This window comes from Ovis canadensis, chromosome 17, assembly GCF_042477335.2.
Source record: "Ovis canadensis isolate MfBH-ARS-UI-01 breed Bighorn chromosome 17, ARS-UI_OviCan_v2, whole genome shotgun sequence".
Lineage (NCBI taxonomy): Eukaryota > Metazoa > Chordata > Mammalia > Artiodactyla > Bovidae > Ovis > Ovis canadensis.
In genome coordinates, this window is record NC_091261.1 from 67,978,512 (window position 1) to 67,997,285 (window position 18,774).

Sequence of the window (18,774 nt, forward strand, 5' to 3'; positions counted from 1 at the left end):
TGAATGAATGAGCAAAAACAGCCAAAGAATCCTTCCAAAAGATTCAGAACTGTAGAGATCTGATTAATCCTTTCCTAAGGGAACACCTAGAGCTCTGGGGATCCTGCCATCCATGGCATTTTATAAGGAATTTATAAGGCCAATTTATACAGAAATTGCTAGATTAGGGGAAACCAACAAAGAAAAATGAGCCCTGAGCAGACCAGAAAGTTCATTTAAAACAGTGTCCTTGTGCACCTCTCCTTGGTGGCAAGGTTATGGATTATTTTAGACACAAGCAGTGAAGGGAAATTGGAGAAAAAGGCTTAATGGAGAGCTTCACATTTTAATATGTTTCATACATGGATCAAGTCAACGCATGCACCCATCATTTCACCCAAGGGTCACATTTATTTTTCTTTCTTTAAAGCTTGGAAGGAAATCCATTACTTCAAATTGAAGTGGAGCCAACCTCGGAGGTAAGAACTGGAGAGCGATGAAGCAAATGAAGCAGCTTTTTCTGGGGGCTGCCCACTTGGCAAAGGCGATTGATGTCTTTGGTGACGCAGAGGGCTTGGGGTGGACTAGGGGTACAGTGCCCTGCTTGATGGATGTTCTAACTCCAGGACGACTAATGAGTGAGGGGCCCCTCCTGGCGCCAAGCCTAATGGGCCGTTAACATGGTGTGCATCACGGAAAAGCTAGTTTTGCAGAAGTTGGCAAGTGATCTGCATTCTTAGTTGAAAATTCAGCTCAGGGCCAGTGAGTACCAAGAGGGACGTGCCCCACTACTTTCTGAAGAATATGTGAGAGGAGGGGATGAGGGCCTCAGGGTCTCTGGCTTAGTAGGGTGTTAAGAATGTTCTGGGGCCTCTTCCCACCTGCCAGAACCCCTAGGGGACTAAACAAAGTCTTTGGGGCGAGAACCAGAGCCCTGGCTCCTCGGCTCTGCTGTTCTGTCCTGAACTGAAGGGAATGGAGTCAGGGTGCCCAGAGCAAATCATGTCCTTTTCTAGAACGATCGCAGTAGCTGAAAAGTGACTCTGAAAGAAGCCGTATTTCCCATGTCATTTCTCCTGAGCATGCCTTTGGGAGTAGCTTGCTCAGGTTTGGGGTTTAGAGAGACTGCACCCAGCCAAGGGGTCTCCTCCGGCTGTCTCGTCAGGCTCCAAGCCCCTGAAAATCACCACCACCTCCTCATCCCACCCCCACCCCCACTGGGCTCAGGGGTGCTTGCCCATTCTAGCTGAACAAGCCAAGGGACCAGGCCCCCTAGCCTTAGGTGCCCCTGGACACCACGCTGAAAAGGCGGATCCCTAGGCCTGGAGTTTCTAACTGTTGCAGTGGTCACGTCTAAGTGTGCCTGAGTCATGTGGGCATGCAGTGAAAATGCAGAGTCCTGGCTCTGGCCTGCTGATTTTCTGATTCAGAAAATCTGGCTGGGGCCCAGGAGTCTGTATTTTTTTTTCAGCCATCCTGGCAGTTGTTTCATACAGGCAGTCAGGTCTGTGCAAAGAACTCAACAGATCTTTGCCTCACGGAAAACCTCACACCACCCCCAGGGGCAGATGTCATTAGCCCCACTTTATGATGAGTCAAGGAAGGCCCAGAGAAGTGAAGCACCTTGCCCAAGGTCACACAGCGGCCAGATTCCAGCTCCTCTGGTCTGACTGTTGAGCCCACTCTGTCAACCTCTCACTCTTGTATCTCTTGCTCTCCCAGCTGCACAGGAACCCTGGGCCTCCAGCCTATCCCGAGTACCTCTGACATCTCCTGGTTTCTGCCTCGTGAATTCAAATTCCTCCAAGGGAATGAAGGCCCTCCCTGTTGAGGATGTTATATGAAGGTGTATAGGGTGTCTGTATTTCAGCCTGTTGTCTTTCCTACTCCCACATAAATAACCAGACAAGTCAGAACTTCATGGTCTAGTAGGAGGGCATCGAATATTAGGAGTCGAGAGACCTGATTCTTAACCCTTGCTCTGCCTGGCGGCCTGACCAGAGCTAGGCACTTCCCACGGGGACCAACCATCCCTGTCTGCCGGTTTCCCAAGTGTGAGACTGTCAGTCCCCAAATGGGCAAAGTCCTGGGAAACCAGGATAGGTGGTCCCTGCCCCCCAGCATTTCCTGTCTCTGAGCTTCAGTTTCACGATCTGCCTTTCAGCATCTTCACTTCAGCACAATGACAGACAGGAGGTACCTGGGCAAATAGAGACACGTGTGCACCAGCGGGCAACACACAGCGGGGACCTGGCGGGCAGGCGGGATGCTGACGGGAACTGACCCCTCTCCCGCTCTGGCCGTAGAATGAGGAGGGCCACGACGAGGCCGAGGAGTCGGAGGACGACTTTGAGGAGATGAACCTGTCCCTCCTCTCGGCCCGGAGCTTCCCACGCAAGGCCAGCCAGACTAGCATCTTCCTCCAGGAGTGGGACATCCCCTTCGAGCAGCTGGAAATTGGCGAGCTCATTGGGAAGGGCTGCTTCGGGCAGGTGTACCACGGCCGCTGGCATGGTGAGGTGGCCATCCGGCTGATTGACATCGAGAGGGACAACGAGGAGCAGCTCAAGGCCTTCAAGCGGGAGGTGATGGCCTACAGGCAGACGCGGCATGAGAACGTGGTGCTGTTCATGGGCGCCTGCATGAGCCCGCCCCACCTGGCCATCATCACCAGGTCAGTCCCGCCCGGGTTCCCCACCACCATAGTCATTCCCAAAGCTCTGCTTCCAGCAGTGTTGAGCAGCGGGGGTTCTGGTAGATTCAACATTCTGGTAAATAGAGAGTCTGGCTTTACCAATCACAACATCTATGGTTTGAAGCTTTGAGATTCCAGAAAATGCTTTTTGTGCTATAACTCTGGTTGAGAAGTGCTCTGGAGAGAGCTCCCTGTGGGAAGTCAGAAAAGCTGGTATTGAACCCCCTTGTGCTCCACATTTGTGAGAAAGCATCTTTGAGGCTCACTTTCTCCAAATGTAATTGAATGGATTAGACTAACTCGGGTGTCAGCAAACTTTTCCTGTAAAGGACCTGATAGTGTTTTTGGCCTTGCAGGCCATAAGGTTTCTGCAGCAACAGCTCATCTCTGCTACTATAGTGTGAAAACAACCTCAGATAAACTATAAGTGGATGTCTGTGGCTGTGTGCCAATAAAACTTTATTAACACAACCAGGCGATGGGCTGGGTTTCACCTGCAGACCCTAGTTTGTTGAACCCGGATCAACATTCTGATGACTTATTCTGGCTTTCATTAAAACAGCAGAGCACATTTGTAGGGCTCCACCATTGTTGTTTTAAATATTCAGGATCCATGATCTATAGCTATATAAAAGGGGTGGTTAACAGAGAAGTGACATTAGGAACATATCAGATGTTGGGAACTTTTTTGGACTTGCTGTCTCTAACCTCACACAGCGATGTAGGCATTGGAAAAAAATAACTGTAGCTTCAGTTGAGCAGTTGTGGAACAATCTTTTGATGTGTTTTTAAGCTGAGACCTTTGCTCTCCTATCACTTAGGACTAGCTACAGCATCAGTGTTCTTGGTGTGGCCTGTGATGCCAAGGGTCCATTAGGAATCTTCTCATTCTTAATCTCAATACAAGCAGTAAGATCCCAAGTACACAAGCCTTGCATCTTGGCAAGTGCTATGGTGGGAGCTGTGAGCTCAGGGAAGATCTGGTATGTCTTTGATCTATTCCCTTGTGATCCATACAAACCCTCTTTGAGTCCGTTCGTAAGACCTGGGTGATGGGTAGAAGCTGTGTTATCATCTGTCACCATTGATTATGCAGCTGGTGGGTTGACTGGAACTTGTGTGTCAAAAGGTAAGTGCTTGCAAAGGATTAGAGATCTAAGGATGGCCCTTCAACCCTTCTTTAAACCAAGGTAGAAATTGGCAGCTCTCACTTCTACACATCCAGGTATGACCTAAGTCAAATCCCTTATGATTATACAGTGGAAGTGAGAAATAGATTTAAGGGACTAGATCTGATAGACGGAGTGCCTGATGAACTATGGACAGAGGTTCGTGACATTGTACAGGGGACGAGGATCAAGACAATCCCCATGGAAATAAATGCAAAAAAGCAAAATGGCTGTGTGAGGAGGCCTTACAAATAGCTGTGAAAAGAAGAGAAGTGAAAAGCAAAGGAGAAAAGGAAAGATATAAGCATCTGAATGCAGAGTTCCAAAGAATAACAAGGAGAGATAAGAAAGCCTTCCTCAGTGATCAATGCAAAGGAATAGAAGAAAACAACAGAATGGGAAAGACTAGAGATCTCTTCAAGAAAATTAGAGATACCAAAGGAACATTTCATGCAAAGATGGGCTCGATAAAGGACAGAAATGGTATGGACCTAACAGAAGCAGAAGATATTAAGAAGAGGTGGCAAGAATATACAGAAGAACTGTACAAAAAAGATCTTCATGACCCAGATAACCATAATGGTGTGATCACTCACCTAGAGCCAGACATCCTGGAATGTGAAGTCAAGTGGGCCTTAGAAAGCATCACTACGAACAAAGCTAGTGGAGGTGATGGAATTCCAGTTGAGCTCTTTCAAATCCTAAAAGATGATGCTGTGAAAATGCTACACTCAATATGCCAGCAAATTTGGAAAACTCAGCAGTGGCTGCAGGACTGGAAAAAGTCAGTTTTCATTCCAATCCCAAAGAAAGGCAATGCCAAAGAATGTTCAAACTACCACACAATTGCACTCATCTCACACACTAGTGAAGTAATGCTCAAAATTCTCCAAGCCAGGCTTCAGCAGTATATGAACCATGAACTTCCAGATGTTCAAGCTGGATTTAGAAAAGGCAGAGGAACCAGAGATCAAATTGCCAACATCCACTGGATTATTGAAAAAGCAAGAGAGTTCCAAAAAAAAATCTATTTCTGCTTTCTTGACTATGCCAAAGCCTTTGACCGTGTGGATCACAATAGACTGTGGAAAATTCTGAAAGAGATGGGAATACCAGACCACCTGACCTGCCTCTTGATAAACCTATATGCAGGTCAGGAAGCAACAGTTAGAACTAGACATGGAACAGCAGACTGGTTCCAAATAGGAAAAGGAGTACATCAAGGCTGTATATTGTCACCCTGCTTATTTGACTTCTATGCAGAGTACATCATAAGAAACGCTGGGCTGGAAGAATCACAAGCTGGAATCCAGATTGCCGGGAGAATATCAATTACCTCAAATATGCAGATGACACCACCCTTATGGCAGAAAGTGAAGAGGCACTAAAAAGCCTCTTGATGAAAATGAAAGAGGAGAGTGAAAAAGTTGGCTTAAAGCTCAACATTCAGAAAACGAAGATCATGGCATCCGGTCCCATCACTTCATGGCAAATAGATGGGAAACAGTGGAAACAGTGGCAGACTTTATTTTTGAGGGGCTCCAAAATCACTGCAGATGGTGACTGCAGCCATGAAATTAAAAGACGCCTACTCCTTGGAAGGAAAGTTATGACCAACCTAGACAGTATATTGAAAAGCAGAGATATTACTTTGCCAACAAAGATCCATCTAGTCAAGGCTAGGGTTTTTCCAGTGGTCATGTATGGATGTGAGAGTTGGACTGTGAAGAAAGCTGAGTGCCGAAGAATTGATGCTTTTGAACTGTGGTGTTGGAGAAGACTCTTGAGAGTCCCTTGGACTGCAAGGAGATCCAATCAGTCCATCCTAAAGGAGACCAGTCTTGGGTATTCATTGGAAGGACTGATGCTGAAGCTGAAACTCCAATACTTTGGCCACCTCATGCAAAGAGTTAACTCATTGGAAAAGACCCTGATGCTGGGAGGGATTGGGGGCAGAAGGAGAAGGGGACGACAGAGGATGAGTTGGCTGGATGGCATCACCAACTTGATAGATATGAGTTTGAGTGAACTCCAGGAGTTGGTGATGGACAGGGAGGCCTGGCGTGCTGTGATTCATGGGGTCAAAAAGAGTCGGATGTGACTGAGTGACTGAACTGAAACGAACTGAACTTCTACACAGGACCAGAAGTGGCTATCAGATAATCAGCTCAGATCATATTCAGGGACTGAGCTGCTCTGAGTAGAGGAGTGGAATAGTAAGCTTTTCCGAGTAACAAACACCCCCAAACTTCACAGTTTCTTGCTAGTCTGCACACAGTTCTTCTGGGCTAAGCCAGGCTCAGTGGCTGGGGTCTTGGATGTGTCTGTGGTCTGCTGGCAGGTCAGATTGAGGGCTGGTCAGTCTCGAATGCCCTCACTCACATGTCTGATGGTTGGACACGTGTTTGATGGTTGACAGATTGTCAGCTGGGGTGCCTCAGTTCTATACGTGGCCTCTCACCCCCCAGCAGGCCAGCTTGGGCTCCTTTCCATGGTGGTCTCAGAGTTCCAAGTACAGCAAGACAGCAAGAGGTCAAGCCCTGATGGACAGAGGCATTCTCATCTCTGTCTGTGTTGCACTGGCTGATGTCCAGTGGCCAAAGTAAGTCACATGGTCAACCTCTATCCAAGGTGTGGAGAACAGACTCTACCTCTGGCTGGGAGGACTGGGAATGCAATTGTTGCGAGAATGTTCATGCCAGGGAGAGGGCCAGTGTGTGGTGGTTTTTCCCACCTACCACTGCCAGCAAGCCCCTTAGCTCCCTTTTCTTTCTCCTTCTGGTATGTATCATCTATATCAGCAGGCTGTCTGCAGCCCTTTACTTGGGGTACACAAGTCTGATTAGAAGATGGTCTTCCCACCACCACTGGTTTCTGTCCCTGTTCCCACCAGTCTGCCATCCCAATTCCTTCTCTCTGATCAGCTCCTCACCTTCTGGCCTGCTAAACCCCTCTTTTTCTAATCCCCAGATTAGAAATTCAAAATCCATCATCTCTTCCCCTGTGCCTTGACCCTCTAAGGACCACCTGGCCTCTGACTTTTTCCAGGGGTAATGGTGGAACCCGCTTACCCACATCTCCTCCCCTCTTCCCCAAGGGCAGGCTAATTGGAAATGGATGGATGCAGTTAGCAGCCTTCCTTGAAAAAAAAAGAGTGGCTATTATGAAAATGTGTCACTCCCCCTGCAAGCCAGCTGCGTTGGCGGCCCCTTTTCTATTATATACAGAATCCTGAGTCCCCCTCCCCAAGCACCATAACTGCTTGCAGATTTCACAAATAGCACAGCCTTTTCCTGGCACCACGATAAAGACTCCGCAGCTTTGGGACATATAATTGGTCTCTGAAGTGTTTTGGTATTTTGTTTGAAGAAGCCAGATGAGCCCCAAAGAAGTGGCATTTATTCCGTATTATTGTGTCATTATATGTTTATCTGAGGGAGGGGCCGGGTGCCCTCCTCATTCCTGTTCAACACCGTCCACTTGTTGGCCACCAGGTTTCTTATCTGAACATTCAGTTTGAAACCAAATATTTGAGTAATTTGATTAATCACTCACATTCGTGCAATTGGCTGGCAGAGGTTGATGGTTGGATGCAAGCCAACCAACTGGAACAGCTTCTGGACCCTGGATTTATTTTACAGGGAACATAAAACCAGATAATCACCTGGCATATTCTGGATATATTCACAATGGCATGTTCTAGCCAATTACTTAGTAATTATCATTGAAGTTAACACAGATTTCTAAGATTAGCTTCCTTGTAATGCGGTGTGGGTGGCTCTTGGGGAGTGAGTAATAACCAACTAGTTACCCAGTTGCTAGAGCCACAAATGCAATTAGCAGCAAGATTGCTAAATCGTTTCACAATTGGGTCATTATAGGATTATTGCAAGGCTATAGACCGTCTGCACAATCACTCATTTTTTTTAAGCCCCAGATGGAATTTGAAAGCTAATATAGATAGAGTTGAACGAAAGCATCTCTTGTGCTTTTCCCTTGCTGCAGTGTCTCTTAGATCTCAGTTTCCCCATCTGTAAAATGAACAGGTAGAAGCAGATGTTGGTTGCAGGGTCCTTCTTTGGTTCCCTGAGCCTGGGCTGCTTCAGAAGCAGTCTGGAACAGCCCTGGAACCATGCTTCCCAAAATGCAGTCCACCAGGGCCTCCTGCATCAGAGCCACCAAAGGGAGGAAGGTTGTTAAAATGCAGATTCCTGGGTCCCACCTCTATTCATTTCCTAGGACCATCATGACAAATGGCCACAACCTTGATGGCTTCAAGCACCATGCATTCATTCTCTTACAGGTGTGGAGGTCAGAAGTTTGGAGTGGGTCTTGCTACAGCCAAAGTAGGGCTGCTTTGTTTTCTGGAGGCTTTGGAGCTTTTAGAGCTCCCAACTTTTAGAGCTGCCTTCCTTGCATCCCTTGGCTTGTGGCCCCATCCTCCATCTTCAAAGCCAGCAACATGTCATCTTACTTCCACTGTCGCAGGTCACATCTCTCTAATAAGAACTCTTGTGGTTACATGTAGGAGCTACCCAGGTAATCCAAGATAATCTCCCATTTCAAGATGTTTGACTTAATGGCACCTGCAAACTTCCTTTTGCCGTATAAACTGACAGTCATAGTGTCCAGCAATTAGGAGCTGGATATCTCTGGGGGCCATTTTCCAGTCTATTGAATTGTCCTCAGTCTGGTGGATCAAGTCTATTTGTAGGTGAAGCCTTTTTCAACCAAGCTCCCATTCTAATTCCAAACAACACTTGGGATCCTGCCCTAAAGAGTATCACCAGGGAATATTATTAAGTGCACAGCGTAGGTGTCAGATGCGTCCAGCTAATGCAGAGGGAAGTGGAAACGGAAATTTCCAAGGAGACAGACAGGACAGAATTACAAAGGGCTTGGACCTCAGAGGGGAGGTAATGTGTTACCTATCTGTGACAGGAGTCTGGGCTAACCTGCCTTAGCTTGATGCCATGGAAACAAAACAAATCCCTGAAGCTGATGTCTCCAGAAGGGCTTCCCTAGGGCAGCCTGATGCCACTGAGCCCACCCTGGTCATGTCACAGACATGGAAACTGAGACCAGGAGAGGCAAGAAGGAGCCAGGACAGGAGCACAGGTCTCCATCATCAGTGCACCTCATCCCCTGCCAGCTTGAAAATCCCATCCTTCTCCAGTCTTGTCCAGGCAACCATCCATCCATCCATCCAAACAACAGGTATTTAGTAAACTCTTATTAAGCACCAGGCATTTTGCTGGATGTTAGGGGATGATAGTGAGCAAGACAGGCACGGACCAGGTTCATAGAGGGCTGTTATTTTATTTGGAGAGACAGCAGTAAATGCTGAAGCAATAGAGATCAGTGGAGTAGGCCCAAGTCTGTTGAAGGAAACAAACTGGAGAGATGTGCTGCAGAGGAACTTGGGTGTCAGGGTAGTTTTAGGGGTGTGTGTGTCGGGCTGGGGTGGTGTCCAGGCAGCTCTCTGAAGCAGTGGTATTTGGGCAGGGACCCTGATTTTAGGAGCCAGCAATGCAGACATGGAGGCAAGGCACACCCCGTAGAGGGAACAGCAAATGTGAAGGCCCAGGAGTAGGAATGAGCAGAGGGGGCTTAAAAGACCAGAAGGAAGACTGTGGTGGCAGAGCCTGGTGGGTGAGGGCAAGAGGGTAGACAACGAGGGTAAAGAAGCTGGCAGGAGCTAGACTGGGGAGGGAAGGGGCTCTCTAGCTGGTTTGGGGGCCAGGGTTTAAAACAATACCGACACCTACCCCAGTCTCTCATCCTCAGCACTGGCACTGTGACCTTCTCATCCTCAGCCCTGTGACCTTTAGGGCTGGACGATTCATTAATGGGGGATGTCCTGTGCATTCTAGGCACTCCCAGCCCCCTGCCCACTAGGCACCAGGAGTACCAACTCCCTAGTTGTGATAACCCAGATGTCTTTTAGATTGCCAATATCGCCTGGGGGCAAAGTCACCCCAGTTAAGGACTCTGTAGTTCCCATAGAATCTCTAAATAGCCTGGATGGGGCTCAGCCCTCAGTACAAAGCCTCCCCAGGTGATTCTTTCAGCTGCCAGGAGACCCTCTGTCGTAGGACCTAAAAACTTGAGAGGTCTGAGTTTTATGCTCAGTGCAGCAGGCAGGAAGAGTATCTGGTGTGTTTGGGGGCAAAAACTGGGAAATTTCTAACATGAAGGATGTTGCGGAGTGTTTTTGAAGCAGGGAGTATTTTGATGGCTGCCAAGGCAACAACAGTTCAAAGAAATGTCAGTTTATCTGCCCTAACTTCCCAACATGATCAAAGAGCTGGTGGTTTCGCTGGGTGCCAGCATCCACTCCCACTGCCCATCCCACTGCCCCTGGCCAGACCAGGAAGCACTGTGTTATAAAGACCACCCTGTCGTGGCTGCTGTATTAACAGTGAATGAGGATCTGCACCAGCGGAGGGGAAGCTGCCAAGTGTGAGCCTAGGGAGGAAGAAGCTGCCCCATTCCTTCCATGAAGGTTTATCACAATGTCCCAATGTCCTCCTTACATTCTACATCAGCCAGGACAGGAGGACTTGGAGAGCTGTGAGCCAGGTAGAGGCTCTTCTTGCCTTTTCTTACAGCTAAAGGAGTCAGCATAGCTGATCCTCATTGTTAAAACCATTTCCCTAACTGAGGAACGTTAATAATTTAACGTTAATAAGTGCAGAATCCTCCAGAAGAAACAGATTCCACCAGCCTTCAGCAAGGCACAGGGACAGTCTCCTGGTATTGAACATTTTCAGTTCCGTTCAGTTGCTCAGTCATGTCCAACGCTCTGCAACCCCATGGATTGCAGCATGCCAGGCCTCCCTGTCCATCACCAACTCCTGGAGTTTACTTAAACTCATGATCATTGAGTCAGTAATGCCATCCAACCATCTCATCCTGTCGTCCCCTTCTCCTCCCACCTTTAATCTTTCCCAGCATCAGAATCTTCCAGTGAGTCAGCTCTTCATATCAGGTGGCCAAATATTGTAGTTTCAACTTCAGCATCAGTCCTTCTAATGAATATTCAGGACTGATTTCCTTTAGGATGGACTGATTGGATCTCCTTGCTGTCCAGGGGACTCTCAAGAGTCTTCTCTAACACCACAGTTCAAAAGCCTCAATTCTTGGGCGCTCAGCTTTCTTCACCGTCCAGCTCTCACATCCAGAAGTGACCACTGGGAAAACGACAGCCTTGACCAGACGGACCTTAGTCGGCAAAGTAACGTCTCTGCTTTTCAATATGCTGTCTAGGTTGGTCATAACTTTCCTTCCAAGGAGTAAGCGTCTTTTAATTTCATGGCTGTAGTCACCATCTGTGTGATTCTGGAGCCCCCCCAAAATAAAGTCTGCCACAGTTTCCATTGTTTCCCCATCTATTTGCCATGAAGTGATGGGACCGGATGCCATGATCTTAGTTTCCTGAATGTTGAGCTTTAAGCCAACTTTTTAACTCTTCTTTTTCACTTTCATCCGGAGGCTCTTTAGTTCTTCACTTTCTGCCATAAGGGTGATGCCCATTTTACAGATGAGAAAACTGAGGTCAGAGAAGCTAAGGGACCCCTTGTCCAGATCATAGAACAGATAACTGGCAGAACCTGGAATTGAGCAGATGTACATCTGAATATATAGACATTCTCCTGATGGGTTGGTAGTTGAGGTAATTGGGAGTCAACATTATTAACCTTCTGGTTCCAGTGGGTCTGGAATCTGCATGCTTTTGGACAATGTGTAGTTAACTTCTTCTACCTAGGGGTTTCAGTATCTGCAAAACAGGTCATAGGATATAGCTCAGAATATTATCTACAGCCCTTGAAAGTGAAAGTGTTAGTTCCTCTGTCCTGTCCGACTCTTTGAGACCCCATGGACTGTAGCCGGCTGGGCTCCTCTGTCCATGGGATTCTCCAGGTAAGAATACAGGAGTGGGTAGTCATTCCCTTCTCCAGGGGATCTTCCTGACCCAGGGATTGATCCTGGGTCTCCTGCATTGAAGAGGAACTAAAGAAAGGTTCTCGACTTTGCTTAATGGTTGAACTATTATTATTTTGTCTTTCTTGGCTGTTTTCCCTTGTCTCTGCATTTTCTCATTTTTCTAATTAAAATTTTCCTCCCAGGGAAGGCCTGGGAGGCCAAAATTTTCCTATAAATAAGAGGCAAGGGAAGGATATGGAGGACGGGGTTTCTATCCCCAGAAGGCCCCATGGGTTCTGCTCAGCTGTGATCCCCTCTCTTCTTTGATACTCTTCAATCTTGAGAAGAAACAGGTGCAGGATGAGAAGAGGAAATCCTAAACTTGGCAGGGGAACCTGGTTTTAGGCGGGGACTGGGTTTCAAGATGGGAATGAAATGGGCATGTCTGAGGACTACAAGGAAGCAAGAGCGAGTGATGGGGACCTGGGGGAAGGAACTACAGGGCCTCAGAGGTGCAGGTGAAGCCTTGGAGCCTATCCTAATGCAGGGGGAAATTTTTAAGCAGGAGCTGTCCCACCCCTCTGGAAGTTTCCTGAAGGCCAGGCTGCTGCCTCCTTTGACTCTCACCTGCTTGATTCAACTGTGTCAGAACTCATTTGGTTGAGAGCAACAATGCCGTCGACCGAGCCCAGCTCTAAGGGACACAGACCGAGAAAATGGGACTCTGGGGTGTCCTGGCTGACAGCGTGGTGTTTCTAGAGCTTTGGGAAAGATGCTGAATTGTTCCTCTGCCTTTGGGAACACAGTGAACTTCACCGCAGTGCTCTCACAGGGATGGAAGTAGGGGAGAGTGACATGTTAGGGGCATTACCTTAAATAAACATCTGGTCTCAAAAGAGGGGCTCGGGCTGTGCGCCCCAGGAAAGAGAGGGAAGGAAGGAGAACATTTCTCCACAGCTCTTGAGCGGACTTTATCTCTCATTCAGTGCCTGGCGTCAGCCCCCTTGCTGGGCGCCTGGAGTCCAAGTGCAATTCTGCAGTCGTGTCATCCTGACTGTTCTGCCGGCACGCACAGGACATCCACAGCCTGTCCTCATCTCCCAGGGATGAGACAGGAATGAAATCCCACGGGGCCTCATTTGCACAGCTTTTTAAGTCTGGTAAATATCAGGAGTTATTTAATAGGTTATTTATTTCCAGCTCCGAATCAGTTCCTATTTTTCACGCTTCCAAACATAATAACTCCAGGCTGCTATCTTTGACACACGGAGGACCCTGCCCTCTGCTAAGATGGTAACGTAGTGCCTGAATGAGGTCTTTTTTGTAACTCTACGTATGGGCTTTCTGATTTTTTTTTCTGTCTTCAGGCCACTTTGATTGTCCTAAATATATCATACAAGAGTTGGCAGGGGGGGAAACCTGAGCACATGAAGATTCCGTTCCCCCCCTCATCTAGTGGAATTGACTTCCTTTTATGTTCATAAAGCTGAATTGCTTTCTCTTTATATAAAGCACAGCTGAAAAGATTTTTTTGTCTGTGGCTGTCTTTAATTGTGCTGGAGTGTAAGACGCCCCGGGACCTTTGTGAAGGAAGCCTGTAAAAGTGCACCATCATCATCATCATCATCATTATTAGCATCGTCTCACTTACACTGTACATGCCTGTTGGTAAATGATCATGTGACCAGCAGAGGACTTGCGTGGGTGAAAAGGTACGCCACTGCTTTCCTCAGATCTGAAAGATTCTACACTGGCCTGTGTGACACCATCTTCACTTGCCTGCTGTGTCTTATTACACAAGTGATAACTCATTTGTTGTTACAGCAAAAAGAAGAAAGTGAAATTCACCCAGAGTGTCTCCAGCCAGAGGCATTTTGCTATGTATCATTCTAGGCAGTTTTCTGAGTATATATGCCAACTCACCGTTTGTATTCGTCAGAGTAACAAGTAGCTGCTGTAACAAATAAGCCTTAAAACATTAAGTGGCTTAATACAAGAGAAATGTATTTTCTTGTTTATGTAACAGTCCAAGATATGTGTTTCTGGATGGCAGGTGGCTGTTCTCCATGTGTGGAAGGGTTCATGCTCAATCCCATCTTTTGGAGCTTTTCCTAGGGCTGAGTCCTCTGCTTTCAGTGGGGGAAAGAGGAAAAGCATGCACGGTCATATGGGTCACATAATAATGCTACCATTTCACTCATATATCATGGACTGGCCCAGCCCCTGGGCCACACCTGACTGCAAGGGAGGCTGAAAAATAGCTAAACTATATCCCTGGAGAGAAAACAACTTGGGTTTCAGTGAAGAACCAGCAACTGTGAAAAACACACATTTATGGGTAGGATCGGTAAGATATGGGGAAAGAGATGGCGACCCACTCCAGTATTCCTGTCTGGGATATCCGATGGGCAGAGGAGCCTGACAGGCTACTGTCCATGAGGTTGCAAAGAGTTAGATACAACTTAGCATTTTGTTGTTGTTCAGTCACTCAGTTGTGACTCTTTGCAGCCCCCTAAACTGCAGCATGCCAGGCTTCCCTGTCCTTCACCATCTCCTGGAGTTTGCTCAAACTTGTGTCCATTGAATCAGTGATGCCATCCAACCATCTCATCCTCTGTTGCCCCCTTCTCCTCCTGCCTTCAATCTTTCCCAGCATAAGGGTCTTTTCCAGTGAGTTGGCTCTTTGCATCAGGTGGCCAAAGTATTAGAGTTTCAGCTTCAGCATCAATCCTTCCAATGAGTATTCAGTGTTGATATCCTTTAGGAATGACTGGTTTGATTTCCTTGCGGTCCAAGGGACTCTCAAGAGTCTTCTCCAGTACCACAGTTCAAAGCATCAATTCTTCGGCTCTCAGCCTTCTTTATGGTCCAACTCTCATATCCATACGTGGCTACTGGAAAAACCATAGTTTTGACTATACTCACCTTTGTCGGCAAAGTGATGTCTCTGCTTTTTAATATGCTGTCTAAGATTTGTCATAGCTTTCCTTCCAAGGAGGAAGCGTCTTTTAATTTCATGGATGCAGTCACCATCCACAGAGATTTTGGAGCCCAAGAAAATAAAATCTGTCACTGTTTTCATTTTTTCCCCATCTATTTGCCATGTAGTGATGGGACCAGATGTCATGGTCTTAGTTTTTTGAATGTTGAGTTTTAAGCCAACTTTTCCACTCTCCTCTTTCACCTTCATCAAGAGGCTTCTAGGATGATGACATCTGCACATCTGCTTTTTGTCATTAGGATGATGTCATCTGCACATCTGAGGTTATTGATATTTCTCCCGGCATCTAAACCACAAGTCCTTCTTCATTTAAAATAGACTTCTCCACCAACCCTGTTCATGGCTAGCTGTTTTCACTGAACGATTTTTGCATGAACAATACCTGTTTGGGGTTTGAGTCTATTATTGCCAATGTCATCACTCCTGTTTGCCTCAGTTTCCTCATCTGTAAAATGGGGCTGACGTTGATCTCTTTTTCTAGGGAGGGGTAAGCATTGGAGATCTTGTATGAAAAGGCTGTAGCTTAATGCCTCTGGTAACTAGAGGTGCTCAATACCTTGCATCTCCTGGTTGCTATAGTAATGACAACATTCTAACAGCAACGACAACAATAATGAAAATGATAGCAACAATTAGGAGAAGTAGCGTATTTTTAGGTGCCAAAGCCTTAGCGCTACAAAAAGATGTTTTGTGTTTATTATAACATCAAATGATACAAGGCAATGACTGCAGCTTGATGCTTGGGCTTGTGACCCAGCTCTGCTCCAGGCTTGAGCCTTGGCCACGTGGCTTAACCTCTGTATGCTTCAAGCTGCCCAGGAGGAGATGTCAAGTCAGGGCTTGAATATGCTGGTCTAAAGCTCAGCTGAAAGGCTGGAGCTGGAAATAACTGCATGTGAGTCATCCAAGTAGAAGTGGTGATAGAAGCCGTGGGCTTCAGTGGAAGCTGAGATCACCCTCCTCTCCCCTGGATGACCCCGGGCAGGACAGTAGGAGCAGCCAGGGGTCTCGGAGTCGGGAAGCCAATCCACAGCACCTCCCGCCGCCCGGCCTCCCCGCCGCCCGGCCTCCCCGCCGCCCGGCCTCCCCGCCGCCCGGCCTCCCCGCCGCCCGGCCTCCCCGCCGCCCGGCCTCCCCGCCGCCCGGCCTCCCCGCCGCCCGGCCTCCCCGCCGCCCGGCCTCCCCGCCGCCCGGCCTCCCCGCCGCCCGGCCTCCCCGCCGCCCGGCCTCCCCGCCGCCCGGCCTCCCCGCCGCTGATCCCGCCTATGCTGTCATGTGCGCATGCTCAGTCGCTTCAGTCATGTCCAGCTCTTTGCAACGCTATGGAGTGTATCCCACTAGGCCCCTGGGTCCATGGGATTCTCCAGGCAAGAATAATGGAATGGGCTTCCATGCCTTCCTCCAGGGTATTTCCCCGACCCAGGATTTGAACTCACATCCTATGTCATCACTGTGTTTTATTTTCTATCGGGCACTTCTCACCATAAGATAATATTTTGTTCCTCAATTCATTTGCTTCTTGCCTCTTTTCCCTACATTCCCTCCCCAACCTTAGAATATAAACCCCAGGAACACAGAGCCTCAGCTATTTGACTCACCCATGTATCCCCAGCCCCTAAACTATTAAGTCCTCCTTAAATACTTGTTGAATGAATGAATAACAGTTTCCAAAAATACATTCACTCATGTTATCATAGCCTGCTTCTCTCGGCAAGTGTAGCAGCAAACAATGAATGGTACTATTTACTTAGAATCACTGAGGAATGAGTGGGACATAAGTAAAATATAATGCAAACTAGTCAGGGGGTGGCTTGAGGATGTGGGAGAATTCGTGGTGATGGCAAGAGGAAAGATGCCAATAAGGTGATGTTGGTGATAAAAATACAGTAAGGAAGCTGAATGGCTTGGGGGTGTTTGCTTGGAACACTCATCATGTATAAGGTCCTGGCCCTGATGCTGGGAATGAAAAGAAGTGGGCATGGCCTCTCCATCCGTGGTGCTTTCTAGTAGACAGGTAACTGGGTGATTCTCTAATGGTGTCCTAATGGCTGCCATAGGATCCTAGGGGGCTGACTGGGGCCCCAGAGTGGCCCCCTTATTCAACCAATTGGCCAGATGTACAATAAGGTATTGGCATTCCTAGTAGAGGGACCGGCATGTGCAGAGGGCAGGAGGTAGGAGGCAGCAAGACCAGGGGGTAGGGGTGGGGCTAGGACACAGCTGGAGTCACAAGCTGGAATATAGGATCCGCATGGGGAATAACAAGAGATAAGAGTTGGAGATGCTCTTAAAGGACTTCAAGAGCCAAGCTAAGGACACAGAACTCTTCTCCTAAAGTCAGCAGGAATCCTCCCCAGAGTTGTAACCAAAGGAGTGACAACGTCGGGTTTGCAATTTAGAAAGACCACTTTAGGGCAATCCCTTTTCTTAGGAGAGCTTGTCACAGGATTGTTGATGTGCTTCTCTGCTTTGAGAAGGGTGTAGATAGTCGGTGCTGATCCTCATCCGACGTCAGTGGGAACCAGTGCAGGTTTTAAAGCCCTCGGTCCTGAAAGATCCTTGGCTTGACTCCCTAAGGGGAAAGCAACTGTGAGCTGGCAGCCCTGTGGAAACGAAGGCGTCTTCAACAGCTTTCTCTATTTACCCGAGTTAAAAATAGCCACTGCACTCCCATGTTTTGAAGGCAAACGTGGGCAACATCAGCTCCTTACCATGTATTCCAGAAACCAGAGGAAAGGTTTCTTCTGCCCGGCTGGCAGGCAGTAGTTAAACAGAAATTCAGTAGTCCTGGGGGCGGAGGCAGCTTCATGAGGCGAGGGAGGTGAAATTGTCGTTAAAAGCTGGTGCCCCGCATCCAATCGACCTGGGTACGCATTCTGGTTTTCCGGTCTTCTGAATCATGCTAACAACCCTCTGAAGTAAGCACCATGCAACCCTTCCATTTTAGACAAGGGAATGGAGAAAGGAAGCAGGAGGCCTAAGGTTATAAGGCTTAGGAAGAAGCAGGGTTCAAACCCAAGATTGTCTGGTTCAGACCAAAGTTCATAGTAAACCATCTTCTCCTCTTTCCCTTCCCAGACACACCTAAGTCCATCCCCCTTTCTCCATGCACCATGGACCTCTTAGAACCCTCCGCTACTGGGTCCTCTGCCCCAAGAAAAGCAAAAGCTGACCCACATCCTAGTCAGATTCATTGTCCAAGCCACCAAGCCTTGCCTGGCATGCAGAGTTGGCCTTGGTATTTGTCCCTTCTCCTTCCTCCCCAGATGGCAGACTCCAAGGTGGCCCCAATGGGCAGAGGATGGGAAACGTCAGATCAGTGGGTTTTAACCACTTCTGGGAGCTTGCCGGCCTTGGGGTTAGGTCTGATGGCTTCCCAACCTGGCTACAGTTGCTTGGGCACTGCTCAGCTTCTGCTCTGTCCCTGCCTGATCATGTTTAAGATAATTAAGCCCATAAATCAAATAATAAATAGCTATTGACTCTTTGTCGTGAAGTATATCAGAATTGATTGACCACTGGGAATACTGCTTTCCTCAATCAGTGGGGAACTGGGGGGATAAATAAATCTTGATAATGACTGGCTAGAGGAAGATCAATAGGTATATTACTATATGCATTGGGAGCATATATCTTCAAAAGTGAAAAAAGAGTTTGTTCTGGGAGAAGGGGAGAACAGGAGAGCAGAGACTGACCATTGGTGTCCCTGGATACCTGAGCAGGGTACCGGGCACACCGTAGGCACTCGCTGATTCCTTGGTAAGCTGCAGAAATCCAAGGAGAGGTTTGCTTTAAAGAGAAACTATATTTAGTGTTTGCATGTGTATGTGTGTGCTCAGTCGTGTCTTGATTCCTTGTGACCCCATGGACTATAGCCCACCAGCCTTCTCTATCAATGGGATTTTCCAGGAAAGAATATTGAATGGAGTGCCATTTCTTCCTCCAAGGGATCTTCCTGACCCAGGGATCAAACCCGAGTCTCCTGCGTCCCCTGCACTGCAGGC

General features: G+C 47.8%; 1 protein-coding gene across 1 annotated transcript in view; it reads left to right on the forward strand.

The window, feature by feature from the left end:
• KSR2 (kinase suppressor of ras 2) overlaps positions 1-18,774 on the forward strand; it is a 454,968-nt gene that overhangs the window by 392,322 nt on the left and 43,872 nt on the right. The window contains exons 13-14 of the mRNA XM_069557572.1: positions 410-458; positions 2,286-2,653. Of these exons, the coding sequence (XP_069413673.1) occupies positions 410-458; positions 2,286-2,653 (417 nt within the window). The remainder of the gene's footprint in view (positions 1-409; positions 459-2,285; positions 2,654-18,774) is intronic.